The 22,246-nt window shown below is 37.6% G+C and overlaps 2 protein-coding genes across 2 annotated transcripts; one reads left to right on the top strand and one right to left on the bottom strand.

Annotated features, from left to right (window-relative positions):
* Positions 1 to 1,435: 1,435 nt before the first annotated feature.
* Positions 1,436 to 7,767, top strand: mpc1 (mitochondrial pyruvate carrier 1). The gene is given in 4 exon segments (XM_053480278.1): positions 1,436 to 1,638; positions 2,682 to 2,778; positions 3,739 to 3,871; positions 7,306 to 7,767. Coding segments are annotated over 4 exon segments (330 nt in total). The 5' UTR covers positions 1,436 to 1,563; the 3' UTR covers positions 7,331 to 7,767.
* Positions 7,768 to 7,886: 119 nt separating this feature from the next.
* On the bottom strand, positions 7,887 to 21,882 carry chs1 (chitin synthase 1). The gene is made up of 19 exons (XM_053480274.1): positions 21,795 to 21,882; positions 21,313 to 21,448; positions 19,276 to 19,461; positions 17,964 to 19,048; positions 17,781 to 17,876; positions 17,529 to 17,693; positions 17,291 to 17,438; positions 17,130 to 17,195; positions 16,783 to 17,017; positions 16,498 to 16,698; positions 14,534 to 14,818; positions 14,185 to 14,364; positions 13,482 to 14,016; positions 12,617 to 12,750; positions 12,152 to 12,510; positions 11,032 to 11,142; positions 10,723 to 10,940; positions 10,539 to 10,605; positions 7,887 to 10,367 (listed from the first exon to the last, which is right to left on the bottom strand). The coding sequence occupies exons 1-19, from the start codon at positions 21,839 to 21,841 to the stop codon at positions 10,296 to 10,298; spliced, it is 4,326 nt and encodes a 1,441-aa protein (XP_053336249.1). The 5' UTR covers positions 21,842 to 21,882; the 3' UTR covers positions 7,887 to 10,295.
* Positions 21,883 to 22,246: the final 364 nt, after the last annotated feature.

A 22,246-nucleotide genomic window follows, 5' to 3' on the forward strand; every position in this document is an offset into this window, starting at 1 on the left:
CCTGCACGTCTTTTTACAAAATTCCACCATTCAAATCCCCCTGCAATGTCACCAGCACAGACATCACTTTCTCCGTTCATTACCATGGTAACATAAGCACCTGATCTCTGATACCTGTTTCTGCTGTTGTAGCAATTGAATATAAAAAGATCTATTGAAAAAACAATATCACTATAAAACATATACTATTAAAATGTGTAAAACTGGTGTAGTAAGTTATTTGATTAATTCACAAAATATAAAGAGAAATTCCTATTGTCCATTTTATTTACAGATTCTTAGCCCATATACTAAGGATTTATTGATTAAATTAAATGCATTGCGCTATATCAATATTAGGTATATATAATAGTATATAAAAATACTATCACATAGGCCCGGTTTGGTGGCGATCGTATGAATTTCCTAGGAAAAGTGTATCAAATTTCTTTAGGTGCATTTTGCAAACGAGACAAAATAACTGACTTCCTGTTGAGTTAAGCCCATGACATGAAACGTGAAAGTTGTTCAGCTTAATAAGCTTTAAAAGTGTACCAGGTTTTACCTGCCCATACGTGCAAGTGTGTTTGAGCTATGCAGCAAAATTTTATGTGTTAACTCTCAGGCATCCTAATGGCCGCATATTCCAACCTGGGGAGTTTTTGATCCCCCAAATGGTGGGGGGAAAATCCATAGGTAAACAATAGGACACACTCTGAGGACATAGGGCTGATGTGATAGTGCTTGGGCTTTAAAAAAATCCTTGGGAAAACAATAGGGCCCTTAACACACTATGACAACATAGGGCTGATGTCGTAGTGCTTGGGCCCTAATGATGTAAGTTTGGGAATGTTGAGAAGAATTTACATTTATGAATATAATATTTTCTCAATAAAATAAATATATTTCCTAAATATTATGTTATGTTTATAATGAGAAAATTTTTAAAATATACATAGGTAAATCAAAATCTACATTAGAATATGAAGAATAGAATTTTGTTAAGTCAGACAAAATTTCTTAACAAGGGGGCATTCAAAGAAAAAAGATGATCAATAGACTCAGTATTGACACTGATATATAAATCCATTTTCGAGCTCCATTTTTTTCACACTGCAGCGAGGCGCAATGAATGATGGGAAAACTTTCGTTCCAACCTCCGGTGAAGTGGTGCAGCATTGTTCACATTTTTACAGTTCCCTTTGAACCGAATAGTTTCGCTCCCTGCGGTTTGGAATCGCACTGAACTTGGCTGAACAGCCTGTGCACTTCAAGCACTGTGTGCTTCCAGCAACAACCAATATGGCGTCATTATATCACCGCACCAGCCGATAGGAGCAACAACCAATATGGCGCATGAAGTCGCCTCACCATCCAATGGGAGCAGCGGGTATATCTTTTTTGGCGTCTAAGGGGCGGACTCTTTCGCTGAAAATGTTACAAGAACAGGAAGTGGCGTCACATCCACAGTCATTGTAAATCTGATTCGTCCTCTGTTTTCTCGCAGACTCCTGCAGAAATCCCCGGAGCCCTCGAGTTATCCTTTACTTCATATTTTGTATATAACGTGACTCGAGTAAAACAATGGCTGGCGTTTTGGCCCGTAAAGCTGTGGATCATCTCCGCAGTAAGGAGTTCAGAGACTATCTGATGAGGTAAGTCATGGAGTCATGTAGCTAACCATGCTAGCCTGCTAGTTGCTTTAGTTAGCTACACCACATATATCTGGAATAAATCCTCTAAATCGTAAGTGCTATTTGTGGTATTAACCATATCGGTATTTAATATGCACTCGAGTTTAGAAACGAGCCGTTTGTTTAAAAACTTTGGCGGAAGTTAGATTTGACCGAAATGAAGGGCAAAGCTAGGGCCATGTCCCAAATGCCCCACAGCTCCCTGCTCAAGTACACTAGAGTGGTATTATAAACAATGCAAATTTCAGCATGCTATATAGTGCACTTACTATTAAAGTAACCGTTAATTAATTAGCAACCGGTCTCCCTTGTTTACATTTGGTCAGGGTGATCAAATAACAAATAAATGACATTGCATCCAAATGCATCTTCTTCAGTATGGAGTTGGTCCCCCTTTTGCAGCTTATAACAGCGTCCACTGTTCTCATAAAACTGTCCACACGAGAGTGTTTCACTGGGAATTCTTGTTTTTAATTCTTGTTCTCAGTTTTTATTAATTTTATATGCTATCTGTTTTTCTTTATGTCTGCTGCACACGGGACCTTCATCATCAGCACAGTAAGTCTGTCTCCTCTATTTCTTTATAGTTATAAGGCGGCACAATGGCGTAGTGATTAGCACTGTCGCCTTGCACCTCCGCCTCTGGTAGTGGTAAAATTTACACCTTTATGAAAGAAATGATAACTTTCGTTTTAACTGACACATTCAAAAACCCAAATGCGCAGTTTGATGTCTGAAGCCTCCCGTTAACTCACAGGCAAGGCTTCTATATAAGCACATATACATTTTTTTAAATGACAGTCATCACCTTCCCCAGAGCTGCTGCTGTTTAACACCATCTGACCAATTAAAAATCTGCAGCGATGTGATGTAAAACAAGTTTTTATTTTGGGACCGTGCAGCATGTCACAACTTTTAGTCAGCGTTTATGTCACTGTTCTGGAAACGCCTGATGAAATGGATAAGATTATACTGATTTTGATGTATTTACTTTTTTTTCATTTTCAGCACTTCTGGGGTCCAGTAGCAAACTGGGGGTTGCCGATTGCTGCAATCAGCGACATGAAAAAGAGCCCTGAAATCATCAGCGGACGAATGACCTTTGGTATGTGATACAACAGGTTTATCTTGTTTAACATACTGACCAGTGGTTGGTGTTGTTCTGTAAGAATGCTAAAATAAGTATGTGCATAATCACTTCCAGAAGTATCGGCACCCTTGGTAAAATTGTGATGCATTTTTTACGAATTAAATAGGCAATAATTCTTTATAACTCGTGCACCTGTCTTCAAGAGCCAGCAGGTTTAAAATATTTACCTATATTATTGAAATATTAAGTCTTCAGCATATTCAATAATTCCTGCACAGCTGTTTGAATGAAAATGGATCGATAGCACTGTACATTTTTCATAACTATTGTTTGTATCAATTTAGAAGAAATAATGACTTATTAAAATCGGTACTTCATGGTTATTTGATTAAGAACAAGTAGGACGTTTATTTGAACATAGTTTCTTTCAGATTTCTCTGTGTGCGATTAAGGTAAATAAAGTCATGCATTTTTTTTTTCTAACCATTTACAAGAGTTACAAGAGTGCCAATAATTCAGGAGTATTTTCTCAAGTAAAAGTTGTAGCTAGGCATTCAGCTTAAGTAAATTATAGGTTTCAAATGAACCTTTTGTTTATAGTTGCTTTCAAACCAGAAGAAGCAGGAACTCCATCCCATTTGTGTGTTCAAAGTTCAATTGAACTTTTGTTAAAGCATTGAAAGAACACTGGTACAAAGGTTGCCTTTTTATGCTTTGTCCTGGCAAGATGAGTACTGATAAAAAATGTTTGGTTTAAGTGAGGATACGGGTTCAAATGGAAAATTTAATGAAAGTGAGTGAGGTTAAAATTTTGCGATCTCGTTCTATTGTTGTAAACATTGTCTGGCACTGATTGATGCCGTTTCACTGTCAGCCCTGATAGTATTAGCTCGTCACTTTTCACTGATAACCCTGTTAACTATAACCTTTTAAGTTAAGTATTTGCACATAACACTAATCTCACTGTTTCATCAGCTCTGACCTGCTACTCACTGCTGTTCATGAGGTTTGCCTACAAAGTACAGCCCAGGAACTGGCTCCTATTCGCCTGCCATTTCACCAACGAGGGAGCACAACTTATTCAGGGATCACGGCTTATTAAGTTCAAGTAAGAAGTCATCATTGTTATAGTGCTACAGCTGCTTATTTTTTCTTTCCTTGGCGTATAAAGTCAAACTTTTGTGCTAGGGCTGCACTAATCTTGCTAAAACGTAAAATTACAATTTCTCTCCGTGAGGATTGAGATCACGATCCTCTCACATGACCAAAATATTTATTGTACTCAAGTATAAAAAAAAAAATAGTTGTGTCTACACACTACAGGTTGTCCCATACTTATGAACGAATTTCGTTTCAGGAGCTATTTTATACGTTCACTTGCACGCTGAAAATATTGTATATAATTGTAAATATTGGTGTCTAATGCAGTGCAGTGTCTTTTTTTTTTTTCTCTTTTTTTTGTACAATACACTTGAGCTACTTCCTACAGTCCGTTCTTATCTGCGGAAAATCGCAAAACGAATGTTTGTAAGTCGGGGACTAACTGTATTTACAAGTTTCTTGTGATGCACACAAAAAGGTGACTAACTTAAAAGCTATTAAATATAAATAGAATGTTAACAATAATAAATAAAATAAGTATTAAGTAGTGCCTGTGCTTTATCATCACATGCGTTAGGTTTACATCATGATTATTTTATCAGCATTTGGTGAATGCAAAGGAGTTTGTTAGTTTAAAATTCTTTACATGATACATTTACAGTATAGAATTTATAGTTGTCAATGTTTTTTTTGCTCAATCTTAACACACTTCTAGTATAAATTCATGTAATTTTTTATCTGCATTCAAAGTCTTTGTGTAACAGCTACAATCAGTGCCTCAGGTTTAATTAACTAAGTGTAAATGTTTTTTGTTTAGACAGTAATATATATTTTTTTCTTTTTAGTGTGTGCGTGTGTATGACATTTATCATATGCTTATAAAAAAAGCAATACAAACTACAAACAATACTAACAGCAAAGGAAAATGTAATGCCTTGACACATGCACATTGAAGGACACAGAAGGTGTCAAAAGGAGCCAATCAGAAGCAAGTGTTCAAAATGTACTCTCACAGCTTCTGATTGGCTGGTACCGTCACACCTCTAGCCTCTGGCTGAAATTGCGCAAGCACAGGAGAGACAGGGGGAGAGAAAGAGAGCAGAGTTTGAGCACGAGCGAGTAAGTGTTTAAACTAGTATTAAATAAAATCAGAGCAGAAAACGTAGAGTTTAAACCCAGGTTTGATCCACGAAAATGATGGCATACTATTACAACTTCAAGTTAAGTGACTAGTGTTTTTAGGATTACCTCCTCGTTACACGTCATGTGAGTGATGGCAGAATAAGGATGGGAGAAGTAATTGAGTTGTATGACTGAATCATTCACTAATCTCTGGTCTGATTTGACAATTAGTAGTGTTGTCTTACCCTGTATTAGTATTGATTGATATATAGCATCTGGGATTATTGCAAAGTAGATAAGTGAGCATGTGAATGCTGCATGATGTAAATGCATGGAAAAACTTGTAAGTGAATCGCTGTCGTTCTGAAATTAGATCGTGTGCTATACGTGTGTAAGTATGAATCGATTTTTTTTTTTTTTTTTTTTTTTTTGTGATTAATCGTGCAGCAATCGGGAAAACCCAAAGTGTCCCAAATTTCCAAAAAAAACCCCCAAAATTCAGCAGCTTTTATTGCTAAACCCCGCTAGCGTCATGCAGGCGGCGAGCTAAACCCTGTTAGCGTCATGCAGGCGGCGTGCTAAACCCCGCTAGAAATGGTGGTCCCCTGATGACACAGGTCTGATGTTGAAAGGGGGAGTGATGCTGATGGTTGTCGCCCATGGTCATCTCCACACTTTTGAACTTGTTTAACTGCAAACAAGAGCGGCAACCACTCCGCCTCCTTGCTCCCTGCTGCCTCGAGTCTAATGACAACATGCATTGTTGTTGGTAAACTTTAACAGACAAAAGCTGGTGGACTACTAAATGGCGGGAGAGGTCCCATGAGTCATGAGAGTTTAGAGGAGAGGATTTCTGGGATTAGTGGTTTCAGTAATGATTGACATTCGTTTTTGTCATGAAGGGTTGATGATGATGGAACATTTAAAGCTTCCCAGGAGGGGCTTCTCACATAGTTTCAAAGATCTGTTGAAGGTCTGAGTGAAGATTAGAGTTGGTCAGCACAGGCTTTAAAATTGAAGGAGACCAGGTGCTTTCCTAGAGCTGTCTTACATCCTCTTTGCATACTTTGAGTGCAGATTAGGGAGCTGGTAGGGGGTTTCCTGAAGTGTGATTGGGAAATTGTCAGTGATCAAAGTTTTTGAGCAACATAAACTTAAAAAGAAGAAGATAGTTGGGTCGTCAGTCAAGTTTTGTGAGGGAGGGATGGTCTCCTGTAGTTTGTAATGTGCTGTAGGCATCTCCATACTGATACAGGGTCGTTGGCTGAAAACCTGTTTTCCAGCTTTCCACTCAGATTTTTTTTTTCTGTCAGTGAGTTTCTGGCCTGTCTGTACACACTTTTTCACCAGTTCTTGTGCAGAAGGATTTGGTTGGTACGTCAGTTTTTGTACAGACATAAGTTGTGACGGTGTCCGTCAGTTTATTCGGGCAGGTGGTTGCAGCTTCGAAACACTCCAATTAGTTCAATCAATGCAGTCTTGAAGTTCATGCTTTGTCGTCCTGGTATATCTTGATCCATCAAGTCCCACAAAGAGCTTCTGAACATTCTAATCAGATCTCCAGATTTGTGAGAACTAATGAAAAACTGAATCTTGTTTTTGTAACCAAACACAGACAATAAACTAAAAGAAATAACCACAGAGTGCTGTGCTACGGTTGCTGTCCGGTGTGCTGTCTTGCACATATTGATGTGATAACCTGGTCATTAAGGTTGTTACCTGACTTTATTTTATTGCCTCATAATGTTTTTGATCCTAGACTTGACTAACTGAAGCAACCCCTAGATCATAACGCTGCCTGCAGTGGCTTGTCAGCCTTTTTACCCTTACACACCCTTCACTCTGCAATAGGTCCAGTCAGGAATCATCAGATCACATGACTTTTTTTCCATTGTTCTAAACTGTTTATGCTTCTTGGCAAATTAAAGCCTTTTTTTAATAATTAAGCTTAAGCTAACAAGTGTCTTTCATATGGCCCCATAGCTGGGAGTTTGGAAATGTGTTTCACCAAGTAAGAGCGTAAAACACCGCTGTGAATTCAATTGTAACTTTTTTTTTTTTTTTACGATTTACCAAATGTTTAAGAGTTTTATTGGCTTTATTTGCATTCTAAGCTGTTAGTTTGTTTTTTAGGTTGTACAGTGTTTATTAGGTAAGCATGTGAAGTCAAGTGATTGTGTTGTTCCTAATGAATTTATGTAAAATTATATTTATTGCCCTTTTGCTAACTTATTAAAATGTATGACCATAATGTATAGAAATCTAGTAATGTCTTTTAATTAAATTATTTTTAATTGTTTTTTTTCCCCCTCTTTTCAGCATGGAGAAAAAAATGGCCAAATGATGAGCAGCTGTGAATCCCAGAGGTTTCCTCCCTCCAATAATAAGCAGATCAAAGCTTTTAGAAATAATATTCCAAAAACAGAAACATCTAGGTTTTTGTCTAACTAATGATATGAACACAATTGGCTTCCCATGTTAAATGAGGATACAGGCTTTACAGAATGGAATGGAGTCAAATGTAAATAAAAACAACTTTTTAGAGGACTGTTACGCACATTTTTTAATGTATGGTGTACATCAAGCTACTGATTTCTGAAATTGTCATTTAGAGTAATTTATTAATTTCATCTTTTCATTCAAATAAAAGATGACTTAATGCATTTCTTGTTGATTTGTACTACATGCAAACTTACATTATTGCATTCGTCAATATACGATTCTACTAAACTCTTTCAGGCTCAGATTCACTCCCAAATAAAGGGTTTTATTCTACTTCAATCTTGTCAGACTATGTCTTCATCGAGCTGCCTTTGTGCACAGGGGGCATGGTCATGCTGGAACATGTTTGTGTCCCTTATTTCCAATAGAATTTGTAATATTGCAAGATATGCAAAGACAATCTAGACACTTGTGCTTCCATCTTTTTGGTTAGAGTTTGGGAGGTCCCAAAAAGTTTCCATATACTTTTGCCAATAAAGCCTGTCCAACATGAGGCCGAATCATAGTTATGATTTTGGAACTGTTTCTTTTCCTTTTTTTTTTCCCCTCTTTTGATTTTCCCCAGCTTGGTCACCTGCCACTCATTACCACTTGCATGTACATTTATTCAATTCCAGAAAGTCAATATTAGTGCAAAAATAATTTTATGGATTTAGGGACAAAACAATAATTTTTTTAACTTTAACATCCAATTTCATTAAATTTGGTTTCTTACATGAAGAAGAACAGCAGCAGTTTACTGAACCTCCTAAACAAAATTTATCTTTCACAAACAATAATGGTATGTCTGGTCTCCAAATGGCATCACTTTTGGATCAGAAAAGAAACAAAAAAAATACAGATAATGATCATTTAAACAGACGTGCAGTGGAACATTTAAAGTACAAAGGGCATTCGTGTCAAACTGGAAATAAAAAAAAAAAAAATCCAAACAAGCAATTGAAAAAAAAAATGGAAAAAACTACACATAGATGGAGCTCCTGAATGGGCTGGCACTCTCGGTGGCGCCTGAAAACAAAACTTTACTCATAAATTGAAGGTATAAAACTGATTCCCATTTACAGCAGTAATTTCTATTTGTCAGATCTCGATTGGAAGTTACCACGTCCCCCAGTACAGTCCTGAGACATTTCTACATGGTTGGGACATTTAAAGGTGTTCCTGGGAGGCCAGCGTTTCAGGTGTGAAGCAGGCAGTCTGTTAATGGCTCTGGTGTACTGAGACGACTTTCTGCCTTGATAAGTGCAATAGTGTAGCAGTGCATTATATAGAGAGATAAAAGTAGTTTATAATCTCATAACTTTGTTCTGTTATTCTTTGCAATCAGCAGTTCCAGTTTTGAACTTGAACACCCCTTGTACAAAAACTACCCCAACCTAAACAATAATTACATTTGGTACTGATTCAGAGAGTTTATAGAATTGCAATATACGGTCTAAACTGGCAATAGACAAAATGGAGAAATTACAGTACATCTTCGTCGTTGTACCTTGGCATATGGCTTGTAAATGAACTGCAGTTATGCTGTAAAAGTGAAACACACTGAACATGTTTTGGAAAAAAAAGGCTGTTGGATATAATCATCAGTCTGTTGACTTTGGACCTTTATAATGATAAAACACTTTAAGGAAGCTGTGATTTTACAGTTTACAGCACCAATCAGACAAGCCTAGTCACAAACATGAGTTGGCAGCGCTTATGTAAATTATTATATAATCTTATAGCTTTATTATTTTTGTTCAATAATTCAGTTCTTCTGCTGAACATAAAAACTACTTTAAGACTTTTAATGCAAACATTATATTGTATTAGAATGTATATTATGACCACCCGCCTAATATTAAGTAGGTCCTCTTTTTTGCCACCATAATGCACTGTGTTCATCAATTTGATCTACACTGGCTCTTCTATTGGCTCAGACTACATGAACCATACTTTGCTCCACATGTGCATTAGTGAGGCTTGGCCACCTATGACTATGTTGCCAGTTCACCGGTTTTTCATTCCTTGGGTTACTTTCGGTATGTTTTGACCACTGCAGACCAGGAACATCACACAAAGACTTGCAGTTTTGGAGTTGCTTTGACCCAGTTCACCAGAAATCACCATTTGGTCCTTGTTAAAGTCACTCAAATCCTAATTCTTGGTCATTTTTTCTGCTTCCAGCACATCAACTTCAGGAAGAAAAAAGGTTCACTTGCTACATAATATATCCCACCCACTTTCACCTTCCATTGTAATGAGATATTGAAAATGTAGCTACTGTGATGAGAGCCATCTAGTGAAGGCTAGACAACTGGGTTAGAGTGACTCCAAAACTGCAGCTTTTGTGGGATGTTTCCAGGCTACAGTGGTCAAGACATACCAAAAGCGATTGAAAAAAACAAAACCAGTGAACTTGAGACAGAGTCAGGGATGGCCAAGGGTCAGTGATGCCTATGTGTAGTCCGATCCAATAGAAGAGCTACAGTAGCTCACATTGAGGAAAAGGATAAGGCTGGTTCCAGTAGAAAGGTGTCACACAAGTCATTACTGTTTTGGTAGCAAAGGAGGGTACCTACTCAATATTTGGCAGGTGGACATAATGTTATAGCTGATAAGTGTATACTACATTACTGCAGAAATACCAAATCTTTTAGGTTGCCTTCACAATCTCAGTAGAAATACAGTACATAGTATTTATTGCATTATATTCTTTCAGCTGGATTTTTCATTCTGAATGTTAGTACAATAAAACTTGTACCCTAAAAGTGTCTTTACAAGAGTGCAGTCATAAGAAAATAAATATACTCAAATCGTTCATCTCTTCATTGCAGATCAGCACTGGTTATGACGAGGTCATTCGCGAGTTGGTTCTCCAAGATCATGGCTTCCTCATCCTGTACAAATATAAATGCGCAGTCAGTGGATGAAACCCTCTTATTTATACCTTCTTGCTATTTTTACTATGCTTAAAAAAAGAAAACGAAAATGATGGGTCCATACTAGATGAAGTCATACATTTGGAAAATACACTGTTTTAATAAGGTAAAGAAAAAGAGATTACTAACTGTATCAATTTCTGTGTAGTCCTTTTCTGTACCTCTGTAGGCTAACACATGGATCAAAGTGTACACTCTGTTAAAGGAGACAAAAACAAGTGTCAACATATTATAGAAAATTTGTCATCCAGCATTAAAGCAATTAAAGATACATACTGTCATTTTTGACTTTTTTACATTTGAGAATACTTACCTATGGTAAAGCATAGCCAGAAACTGGACCAACAGAAGTATGGCAAAAGACAGCAAGAACATCAAACTTAAAGGTTCCACCTTCAAAGGTTCATCAGCCAAACTGCCATTGGGCAGATATTTGGGGATCTTGATGCTGATTACGTCATTGCCAATGGCTTGAAGAAAAAATGTGGCCACGACCCACAAAACGTTTACAATGAAGTAAAGAAAGACTGCCTGAAATGGCACAGAAAGGAAAAAGTATTTGTTATAAACTGTTAAATACGGGATAGCTAAGTATTGAGACTGAAATCGCTAGGATTGGTACCTTGTTCCGCAGGGATTTCAGTTCTCTTTCCACTTGCTCTAGATGGCTTTTGGGATCAACTATGGGTTTCAGATACCGCTCTATCAGCTTATTCCAGAAGTCTGTCTCATCCTGGTAAGATAAACAGATATTTGATTGAACTAAGATTATTATGACTAATAAGATAAGCTACTGATTGACCCTCATAAAGTCCAAGTTACTAATTTCCGGGCTAAATAATTCCGGCCTAAAGTTATACATAATTATATATAGGTGCAGCTCTTATCAAGTTGTTGATCCACATGATAACAAAGTAGAATTAATAGACTGCATGAACCTGGACTAGCACCTTCAGTAAGTAATGAAGCAGACAAAAAGAGCCTAATTGATTTTTCCCCAGCTGGCACATAGAACATTATCCATTTAGACTGATTATGGTTTACTCGAATGGTGCCATATTATCCCACGAACATAGACACTTGTTAGGAGTCTATCCGCTCCTTCCGCTTGTGTGAGCTTACAGACTCCAGGTTGCCTGTAGAGTCGTGATTAATGTAGGAGCACAAAGTACCTCTCAGACACCCCCCCACCCCCTCCTGAGAGAGCTCGGCCAATCAGCTTTCTCTAAACCTCAGGCTGTGAGAGGTTACAGCATCACCCGGGAATAGGACTTGCAATCTCTGGATGATTAAGTGATAAAGAGTTTAAAATGGATTAAGGCTTGTGGACGGCCACACACAGGCCTGCATATGGACAGCATCGACAAACATAAGGTGGTGTGTCATAAGTATGCAGTCACCTTCTATAATAAAGGCTTAAACATCTGTATTTCCATGTAAAAATTTGTCTTCCGTTAAATGCGTGAGTTGGCAACCTTCGTTCACTGTGCAGCTACACCTTTTCCAGTATATTACAGGTCCGGACTGTTGGTCTTCTTGCATCTTTCATTAAAACATGCTCTGGCCTACCACGGTCAAATATTTTCCTTTTTGTGGATATAAGTTTAAGTGAAAAAATTAAAACCCCACTCCTCAGGACAATGAACAGAAATATTGTTCGGAACGTATGCAGGAGAAATTTCACATAGCTTGTGGAACTTAATAACATCAATTAAGGATGAGTGGGTCCATACTGTCCTTACCTCAGTTAGTCTCTCAACCTGAGGCGCCACCAAGGTTCTCTCAATGGCCCGTTTGACTCTCGCCTCCAGCCTCTTCATGTGGCTGATTTGCATGCGGTTGGTCTTAAGGGTCCTCCTAGCCGACTCGTTAAGTGCATCCTGTAGTTCTTCTAGCTGGCTCTCCGACAAAATATCCTCCGGGCCCACCTTGTCCTTCAACTCTTCATTGAGGGTGTCAGTTAACATGAGCACGAGGTCCTCACACAGGTCGTCCTGGTCCTTGTTTCTGAGGGTGTATCTAATCTGCTCTTGGAGGTTTCTCTTAAGATTTGCATAGGTAAGCTTTCTTAGGAATACTGTTTTCACTGGAGCAATCCAATCTGTTAGACAAGATAACGATTTTATAATAGACACTTCTGGATTTGCTACTATTGTCTTGTAAAACACTAAGGTCGATCAAATAAAGTACTTCTTTTTATGACTTACCGTTCTCATCAACAACTTCCTTTTCCTCCTCTTCACGATCATCATATGCATCCAAGTCATCCTCCACCTCATCATCATCGTCATCATCATCATATGACGTACAGGTTTTTTGATCTGTGCTAATGTCACTAGTACTGCAAATATATATATATATATGTATAATAAATTTATATAAAGAATTTATTTATGATAATTTACATGGACATAAAATTAAAATGATATTTTTCTTTGGATACATGCCTCTGATCAGACTTTATAAAAAAAATAAATAAATTAATGACATATTCAACATACAGTGCTGTGAAAAAGTATTGGCACCCTCCTCTGAATGTTTATTTTTATTGCATATTTGTCACACTTCAATAACTGAGCTCATCAAACTAATTTTCTTATTACACAAAGATAACCTGAGTTAAAATTATTTTATAATCCTTACATTTCTTTTACATTGTGTTGATTTTTTTTTTTTATCTTTTAGCATGCTTTACTTTGTCAGACAGGTTCTATGTGAGTGATTTCTTGATTCAACAGATCTGGCAGTAATCAGTTGGCATCAGTAATTCATGATTTAGACAGGGGAGTGGGGGTGGGGGCAATTACTTTTTCACATGGTCAGATAGATAGTTTGGAAATCATAATTTAAAAACTGTGTTTTGTATTTACTTTAGGTTATATTTATGTAATATCAAAATGTGTTTGATCTCACTCATCAAAAAAAAAGGGAAGGCTTTTACTTAAAAAAATACTTTTTTACGATACTGTTCACATCCTAAACAACCCAACACAATTACTATCCTTATACAGAAGTGAAAGCTATAATTTACATTGCAGCGGAGATAAAAATAGCGACTAGATGCATTTGTACCTGTTCACAGATCTTGTATCTTGTTCCTTGTCATTGGACAGATGCTTAACATCTGCCATCCTCAGAGTAACATTTCTGTTGTTTTTGAAAAGATGATTATCTGTTTGAGACTCTATGGCACTTTCTTCAGCACCCCGTTCAGTCATTTCCAGCTCTGTTTTAGGTGACGAATCATTTGGATTAACTGCTTGCTGGATTTGCTGGAGCATCAAGTTTTCAGTTTCTTGGGTGACTTGGATATTTACATTCCAGCAGCAGAGATTGCAGTTGCGGTTGCACAAAACTCCCACGTGCTTCTTTTGCTCCTTCTCTTTGTTGGATTCTCGAGTCCCCCAGGAGACATTGTTCATGTTGACCAGAGAGTAAATTGTGAGGAGGAGATAGCCACTAGGGATGCAGATGAAGTACATGAGACCATAGATTATCATGCCAAACTCCTGGGGATGCAGAATCGCTGTCACCAAATACAAGACTGTCATCGATACAAGAAATATCCCAGTAGGGGTGATGAATGTTCCTTCAGTCACCATGTCACCTGTTACCACATTGAGAAGGTTTAAGTTAGTTTTGATCAAAGCCATCACAATGCTATAGAACGACATATTGTTGAAGTTTGTTATAGCTATAACAACTATGACATACATTGATTACGTTATGACAGAAAATCAGATTGCAAGATGATATTAACAGCGCTATTACTCACCAATAATGGAGAAGAAAGAAGCTGTCATCAGAAATGCATAGAAAACACTGAGGATTGCAGCGATTGTAATCTGGAAGTTGGATTTGGTGAAGAAACAAATTAGCATGTACACAACTGGTGGTATAACAGCTATGATAATGGACAATGTTCCTTCGAGTTTAAATACAAACTGGAAAGCACCTAAAGAAAGGGAAAGATACAAATAAAAATCAATAATATAGAACAGTCCATTTTTGTTGCAGTAATATATATATATTGTTTGCCTTAGTGACATTTTCATGTTTAAAAAATGCCAGCAGTGAGTCTTAGACCCCCCTGAACTGGAAAAACCTGGATATACAGAACTTACCAGCTACCATCAGAGTGACAGAAGCAGGTCCAAGAATAGATGAAGCTACTGTAAAGATCTGGTAGAAGATGTAGATCATAGAGATGGATGAGTTCCTCTTTACAGTTTCTTTTCCACTGTGTAGAAGGTCCAAAGTGTTGGCAAGAGTAGACGGACCCCAGCGACGTCTCTGGTTGTAGAACTCCTTAAATTCCTGAGGAGAATTAGTGTAAGCATCCGAGGCAGCATTGTACTCCACTCTCCATCCCTGCTGAAGAAGCAATGTGCAAAGCCAGCGATCCTCACCTGAAAATACATTGTAATTGATGGACGGCTTAGTAAATCAGCTCTTTAATGCCATGCCCATGAAAATTATTTCACTACACTTTCTAAGTCATTACTTTAATTAGACTATTACAGTGTCACACACAATATACAAGCTAATGAAGTGAGCCACCAATGCCCTGGAAGTAAAATGATAAATGTTTTTTTAAATGTTTTACAAATATAAATTTGAAAAATGTAGCTTGCATTTGTATTTACCCCCCTTTACTCTGATACCCGTAACTAAATCCAGTGGAACCAATTGCCTTCAAAAGTCACCTAATTATTAAGTAGAGTCCATCTGCATGTAAGACAGGTCAGGGTTCAAGTTGTGGAGAGGTTTAAAGAAGGGTTCCATCTCACCAAGGACTGTTCAATCCATGACCCAAAAATGGAAAGGGTAGAGCATAACTGCAAACCTACCAAGACATGGCCGTCCACCTAAACTGACAGGCCGGGCAAAGAGAGCATTAATCAGAGAAGCAGCTAAGAGGCTCATGGTAACTCTGGAGAAGATGCAGAGATCCACAGCTCAGGTGGAAGAATTTGTCCACAGGACAACTATTAGTGGTGCACTTCACAAATCTGGGTTTTATGGAAGAGTGGCTAGAAGAAAGCCATTGTTGAAAGAAAGAAATCCATTAGAAGTCCTAACACTGCACATCACCCTGAACGCATCATCCCCACCATGAAACACGATGGTGGAAGCATTATGTTAATGGGTACAGCTAAAAACAGGCCAATCCTAGAAGAAAACCTGTTAGAATGTGGATAGCCTGTTAGCAGGACAATGTACAAAGCTTGTATAGACACAAGGTCCTACAAAGTATTGACATAGGGAGGCTGAATATGAATTCACGCCACCCTTTTTTTTTTCAAATATTTATTTGTAAAAAAATTATAAAATGTATGATTTTCCTCCCACTTCATAATTATGTTTCACTTTTTATTGGTCTACCACATAAAATCCTGATTAAAATACATTTACGATTGTAGGTGTAATGTGACTAAATGTAGAAAAGTTCAAGCTTTTTGTTGAAATGTTTAAGCTTTTTATCAGGTGACCTAGCACTGTCGCCTTGCACCTCCAGGGTCCGGGTTCGATTCCCAGCCAGGCTTCGATTCCCGTCTCTGTGCATGGAGTTTGCATGTTCTCCCTCCGCTTTGTGGGTTTCCTCCGGGAACTCCGGTTTCCTCCACATTTCAAAGACATGTACGAAAGGTTAATTGACGTTCCCAAATTGCCCGTAGTGTGTGAATGAGTGTGTGTGTGTATGTGTGCCCTGCGATGGATTGACACCCTGTCCAGTGTGTACCCTGCCTCGTGCCCTAAGTCTCCTGGGATAGGCTCCAGGTCCCAGCTACCCTGAATACAGAATAAAGCGGAATAGAAGATGAGTGAGTGATCAGGTGACCTGCAGCATATAGGCATGAACATATACACCAGTCTGAACGTTACATACCGCCATGTGATATCCGTTGTTGGTATTGGGGCAACGTTTATTTTCTGAACAGTTTTGTCAAGTGATAAGCAATAAAGAAACCAGTCACCTAAGGTAAGAATGTACTACACAATGCTGCACATATACAATAGATGTGTACTGTGGTAATGCATGCATTGTAATTTGCAGCCCTTACCCCGGCATGTTTCCGTACTGTACCTTGGTCATATTGGACATACTCAGAAGCCCTGGTAGCCTTTGTGGTGTATCGTTTCAGCACATTGTCATCCATTAGAGCTGACCCTCTGAACAAGCTGAAGCATCCAGGACTGCAAAGCACGCACCCAAAAACATGCTCTGCTGTTTTCTGTAGCCAATGACCCACAGCATACTCAAACTTCTGGTACCACACCATCGGCCCTGCACACAAATATGACCTTTTATTACTATCTGAATCAGATGCGTTTTGAGTTGGAAAGATGACAAAAGGACGGAAATATTTACCCATTCCGGTTGGATGAATTCTTCCACAAGCAGCACCTACATTATCATACATTCGAAGACGATCAACCAGTAAAATCACAGCAGAAGGGTGGAAGTCAGTGTCTCCATCCAAAGCCAAGATATATGTGTTGTCATCTGATATGTGTTTCCTTTTGCTGTCATTGTCAAAGCTGGGTAAGAGGTAAGCCTCGCCATCCAGTGATATGAGACTGGCACGAGATATATTGTTCTGTCTCTGTAAGCACGCATAAACAAAAGTGCATTTAAATGATGATTTGATTTATCATATTATCATTATATAATTAATATGCAAACCCTGTAACATATTGCATTAGAAGAATGCTTACAGTGATCTTTTGGGGATTTTTTACTATGTAGCCCTTCCAACCCAAGAGATAATACATGTACATTATCTGCAAATAAAAATCAATAAAAATACAACATGTTAAAGGTTCATACATATGATCATAATTTTAAAACAGCTTATTTTCCATGGCTTCCATCTCACCTGTGACCATCTCTTTTTGTTTCGTATCAGCCCTTTGTCCTTCAAGTGGATGTATAACATATTTCCCTCTGGTAGCACAAATACAATCCGGCCACCATAAGGAGTATCAATGATAGACACTTCATCAGGCTCTTTGTTTGTAAATACCCTAAACACCATAGAAATTCAACTTTTAATTATGCAACACTCAGTTGATACAGTAGATAACAAACATTATAATTTTTTCGATGGTTTTTACCTGTATACTTCCATGACCACATTTATTAGATCTTCCACATATGAATTGATAAACTTTTTCCCGGAGTCTTTATCCAGCATGAAGGCATCATCGACATAAATATGGGATTCAAAGTCAAAGCAATCACTGTGCTTTTCCTTTGGATCACCTCTGTACCTGTCAAGTCTAAAACCACGAGAAATTGGAGTGAGAGCCAGATGAAGAAAAATAGACAAGTTCATGATGTAACCCAATACAAGAAGTAAATTTTACCTGAACATTGAGGTAAGGATCTTAAGCATCTCATCATATGTTTCATGCCACATTGTTGCACAGAGATATATGACACAACTCTCGAGCTCATCGAAGCTGAAAGACATACATTTACAAAAATGTAAAACACACTCATGGTGGACAAGTTTGTTGTTCATAACCAAGTAAAATGAATCACGCTACCTATCAGGGCTCTTCACTTTCATTTTGGTGTTCAGCAGCAGAGATTGATCAATGAAAGCAGATTCGTACATCCGCCGCACAAACAGCTGGGATGTCCTTTCGATACGAGGCACTTCCATGCTCCAAACATAATGTGTACACGCGATCAATCCGAGCCACATGCAGACTCCCTCAAGCGCAAGCATGGTGAAAGGCCAGAGTGCATAATGGCTGTTCAGTGTTGTTTGGCAGATGCTGTTGGAGAGTTCCAAGAGGATCAATGGAGTGCTATTAGAGGCCTTCAGCTTCACAAGCCCAACGCAAAAGTTCAGAAAAGGGTTGTCGATTGGTGTGTAGTTCGCTGTTGCTGTCGAGAAGTATGACGTCCCTGTTTCTACAGACAAGGTGCTCGCTTGGGTCAGGAAAAGTATTACGCCCACAATCAGTGTTACAGGGCCAGTCAAAGAAACTGGCATGGCAAAGCTCATCCTTACAGCATGGATTTTGCAGGCCACAACTCCAAACCAGTGACAGGCCGCGGAACAGAAGGCTTGGAGTAAAAACACCCCAAGTCCCACCTCCAGGGTATTTTCTGTGATTTTTGTGAAAGCACTCCACTCGATGCGTGTCTCAGCTATTAGGCAATAATAAAGGAAGTACACCCCAAGTGTGACAGCAATCCTCATGAGACTGGTGATCATAAAGACAGAATCTCTAAAGTCATCTAACTCAGTTAGCATATCCTGAATATTATTGCTGGCCTGTAGAGAATTCTCCCACCAGTTAAGAGAGATAAGAATAGAGGCGAATATTGCGAGGCCAACATAATAGTAACAGTCTGCGTTTTGGTCGGAGACATAAGAAGATATTCGTACGTAGTAATCTGTAACCAGCAGGCCGTAACCAATAAACACTAGAATGATGGAGCAAATAGGGAAGATGATCATCCAGCGTTCCAGCTGAAGGCGAAGTACAGCATGTAGAATAGCTGTGCCAATGCAGACTCCTCCGGATATGAAAAGGTTGGTGAGCACGTCAAACTGAGGCATCACAATAAGAACCAAGATCCCGGTCCCCAGTGCAACCAGGACCTCAATCACTGAAATCTGCAATAAGATATAACAACACAGCAGCTTCAGACCTGAGGATAACTGCATAGACTAGACATTGTTTTAGAAAGACCAACAGATTTCTCATCTTTCTTTTTTAAAGCGTATTAAAATTATAATGACCAAATACAAAATAAGACAAATGGATAGAGACAAGTATAATTATTCTCTGAACCATAAATTAACTTTTTAACCTTCACTGTATTTGCATTAGATCAACTCACAATCCCCAGGGTTTTCATGTTCGGTGGAACGAAGCGTTTGAAGGCGCATTTCCACAGACACTTGAGGAACACCAGGAGGTTGGGTGTTACCAGCGCGCACATCAACAGTAGCGTGTAGAACTGCCTGTCTATAGAACTCCTCAGGGACTTTGGACTTGAAAGTGTGACTAGTGTTAGGAGAGAACCCTGCAATAAGATGTGTTATATTAGTTAAACAGAAATGCTACCTGATGTCACAGGGCGACATTGACTTGCATAGTAATATTTATAACTAATGTAATCATCAATTGCATCTAAATTATACTGAAATGAAATTCTTTTCAAATTCAAACTTCCTTCCTCAACATCTGTCAAATGTTATTAAAATCTAGACACAGGTTAGATTAGCCGTTTCCTTGATTACCTACAATGATCAATTGTTCTACATTTCTTCATATATTCTTTATATATTTTCTATATTGTGTATTTTTGTTGTACAGTAATTTTATTTTTAACTTTTATTTGTATTTTTTATTTTATTCTTTACTAGTTAAATTTACCCTTTATTTTAATTTTCTATTCCTATTCCTATTCTTTTATTTTTAGGTCACGAGCAGTTGTCTAAGCATTTCACTGCATATCATACTGTGTATGACTGTGTATGTGACAAATAAAATTTGAATTTGATTTGAAATTGGACTATATGGTGAATACTGGTGACTGTGGGATTTAGAATTGCTTGAAGTACAATATGTGAGCAAAGGAGCATTATGATATTATGCCACATGCAGACCCTGTCACGTGCATGCATGAAGGAAATTAATAGGAGGCAGCAGTGACTGTTTTTCTTTTTGAAAGCATAACGCTTTAAGCAAAGTGAACAGAGCAGCGGGTGAGAGATGGATAGACTAATGAGGCAACATGACGATCAAGCAGTGCATAATCCCACTGTCACCAATATTTACCATGTAGTCAAATGACCCTTGGTAATATAGAAAATAGCTAATCACTGTCTAACGAAACTTGACAGATGTTGCAGAAATAAGTTTTCAATTTGAAAAGTCAGCTTAGAATTTTATTACAGGATAATTTCGATTCAAGTAATAATTACATTATGTAAAAAAATATTAATATAAAAGATTTTTCCTTTAAAAACTGGGCTTAATTTTTATTAAACATTCAAACATTGAATGCCAAGTTTAAGAGACTTCCTGACATGCAGTGCTGTGAAAAAATATTTGCCCCTTCCTGATTTTTTTTTTTTGCTATTCCATATTTGTTCCACTTCAATGATTGATATCATCAAACAAATTGTAATATTTCACAAAGATAATCTGAGTAAATATAAAATGCAGTTTTTAAATTATAATTTTAATTATTAAACGAAAAAAAAAAAAAAAAAGGCCAAATCTTAGTGGCCTTGGAGTTAAAAGATCTAAAAAAGCAACACGACCTATTGAAATAAAAAACAAACTGATGAGAAATAAAGTAATTGACTTGTAGCAGCAGTCTAATGTATACTTTTTTATAGCACTGTACAATATGTAGTGCATTAAAAAAAGGTGTTTAGAAATAACCAAGACGATATTTCAGATTAAATTATCTTTAGTTATCTCTTATGACATTGTTTGAATTTGCATTCCTTGTGATTCCTAAAATTCCCTTTACCATCTCAAATTATTTCCTTATTACCAAGTTGCCAAGTTGCTTATTACCAAGTTGCCAAGTCATCAGGCCATCAGTTCATTCTATCTACACGTTGCTAGGATATTACTGCTGTGTACCAGTGAGGGTGGGAACATTCAGAAACATTCAAGAAGATATAGATTACAGAGTACAAAGTATGCATGGCTCAGCACTATCATAAATGTGCATGTAAACGCCCATAGATACAGTAAGCACTTGATATCAGGTCTCTGAGTTTCATGTAATCTGAGTTTAATTAAATAAAAACAGGTGTGGCTGCTGTTATGAAGATAATTCTAAAAACTATGTGTTAAATGACCAATGAATTATATAAGAATTCTGAGAAAATTTTAGCGTTACAGTACAACTCGCCTTGCTGATGACGGCACTGGTCAAGACCATTAAGCCTATAACCACTGCCATGAAGTGCTGCATTATCATCAAACATGTTTGTTTCTTTTCTTTTTCAGCTCCAACAGGATTTAGCTGAAAAGGATCCCATGTATCCCTGTAAAAGCATTAATACATCATTTATTTTGAGATGCTCAAAATACATTGGAGATGGCATATGATATCATTATTCTAGGTGAAAATAATAAGCACATATTCTCTAAAGTGTTAGCTAATCTGAAATATGTTACTTTTATGGCCATAACCTGGAACTACTGTACATGTAGGCCACTCTGACACTTAATACTTCTTAAGAGTAATCAAATTAAACAAGATGTACATAAAATATAATAAAATTATACACTTTCACAAATCTATTGAATCCAGTTAAATAACATAGGGTCTTGTCCAACTATTCAAATAAATATACCATATAAAAGTTAAAAAGGTTTATCGCATGGTACCTGTGCCGCCCCTCTCTCTTTCGTCCCCTATTTTTCAGTTCCTCCATGGTGCTCTGCTACTCCATGAACTGTCAAAAATAAAGTCGCATCCAGACTGTGGTTTATATTAAGTCTTCTTCCTTGAGATATGACTGGACCCTTAACACTACATCATTTACAATGCACAAAGCCATAAACAGGTACAAGGATCATCTGAGCAGAGATTTCCTCCATGGTTGGAGCAGGAAATGTTTTCTTTATATATCGAGCAAAGACCATTAACAGCTCCTGTAAAATGTACGAGGGACTGTTAAGAGAACAGTAAAATATCATCACCGTAATTAAAGTTAATACAATAGGGAAGCAGAGCGAGTGTATAAATATTTTAAGCTACTAACTTACTTTAATGCATATACTGTATGCCAGTATTTAAAATAGTAAATTTTTAAAATGTTTTAAAAGTTAGTACATCA

The sequence above is a fragment of the Clarias gariepinus genome, chromosome 20, assembly GCF_024256425.1.
Source record: "Clarias gariepinus isolate MV-2021 ecotype Netherlands chromosome 20, CGAR_prim_01v2, whole genome shotgun sequence".
Taxonomy (NCBI): Eukaryota; Metazoa; Chordata; class Actinopteri; order Siluriformes; family Clariidae; genus Clarias; species Clarias gariepinus.

What these genes read in the sequence shown, in the direction of transcription:
- chs1 (XM_053480274.1), bottom strand. Translation starts at nt 21,841, where the DNA reads ATGGAGGAACTGAAAAATAGGGGACGAAAGAGAGAGGGGCGGCACAG. An exon ending in AAAATCCCCAAAAGATCACT is followed by an intron (nt 17,018 to 17,129) that starts GTAAGCATTCTT and finishes GCGTGCTTACAG; the next exon opens with AGACAGAACAATATATCTCG. An exon ending in ACTACACAGAAATTGATACA is followed by an intron (nt 10,368 to 10,538) that starts GTTAGTAATCTC and finishes ATATTTGTACAG; the next exon opens with GATGAGGAAGCCATGATCTT.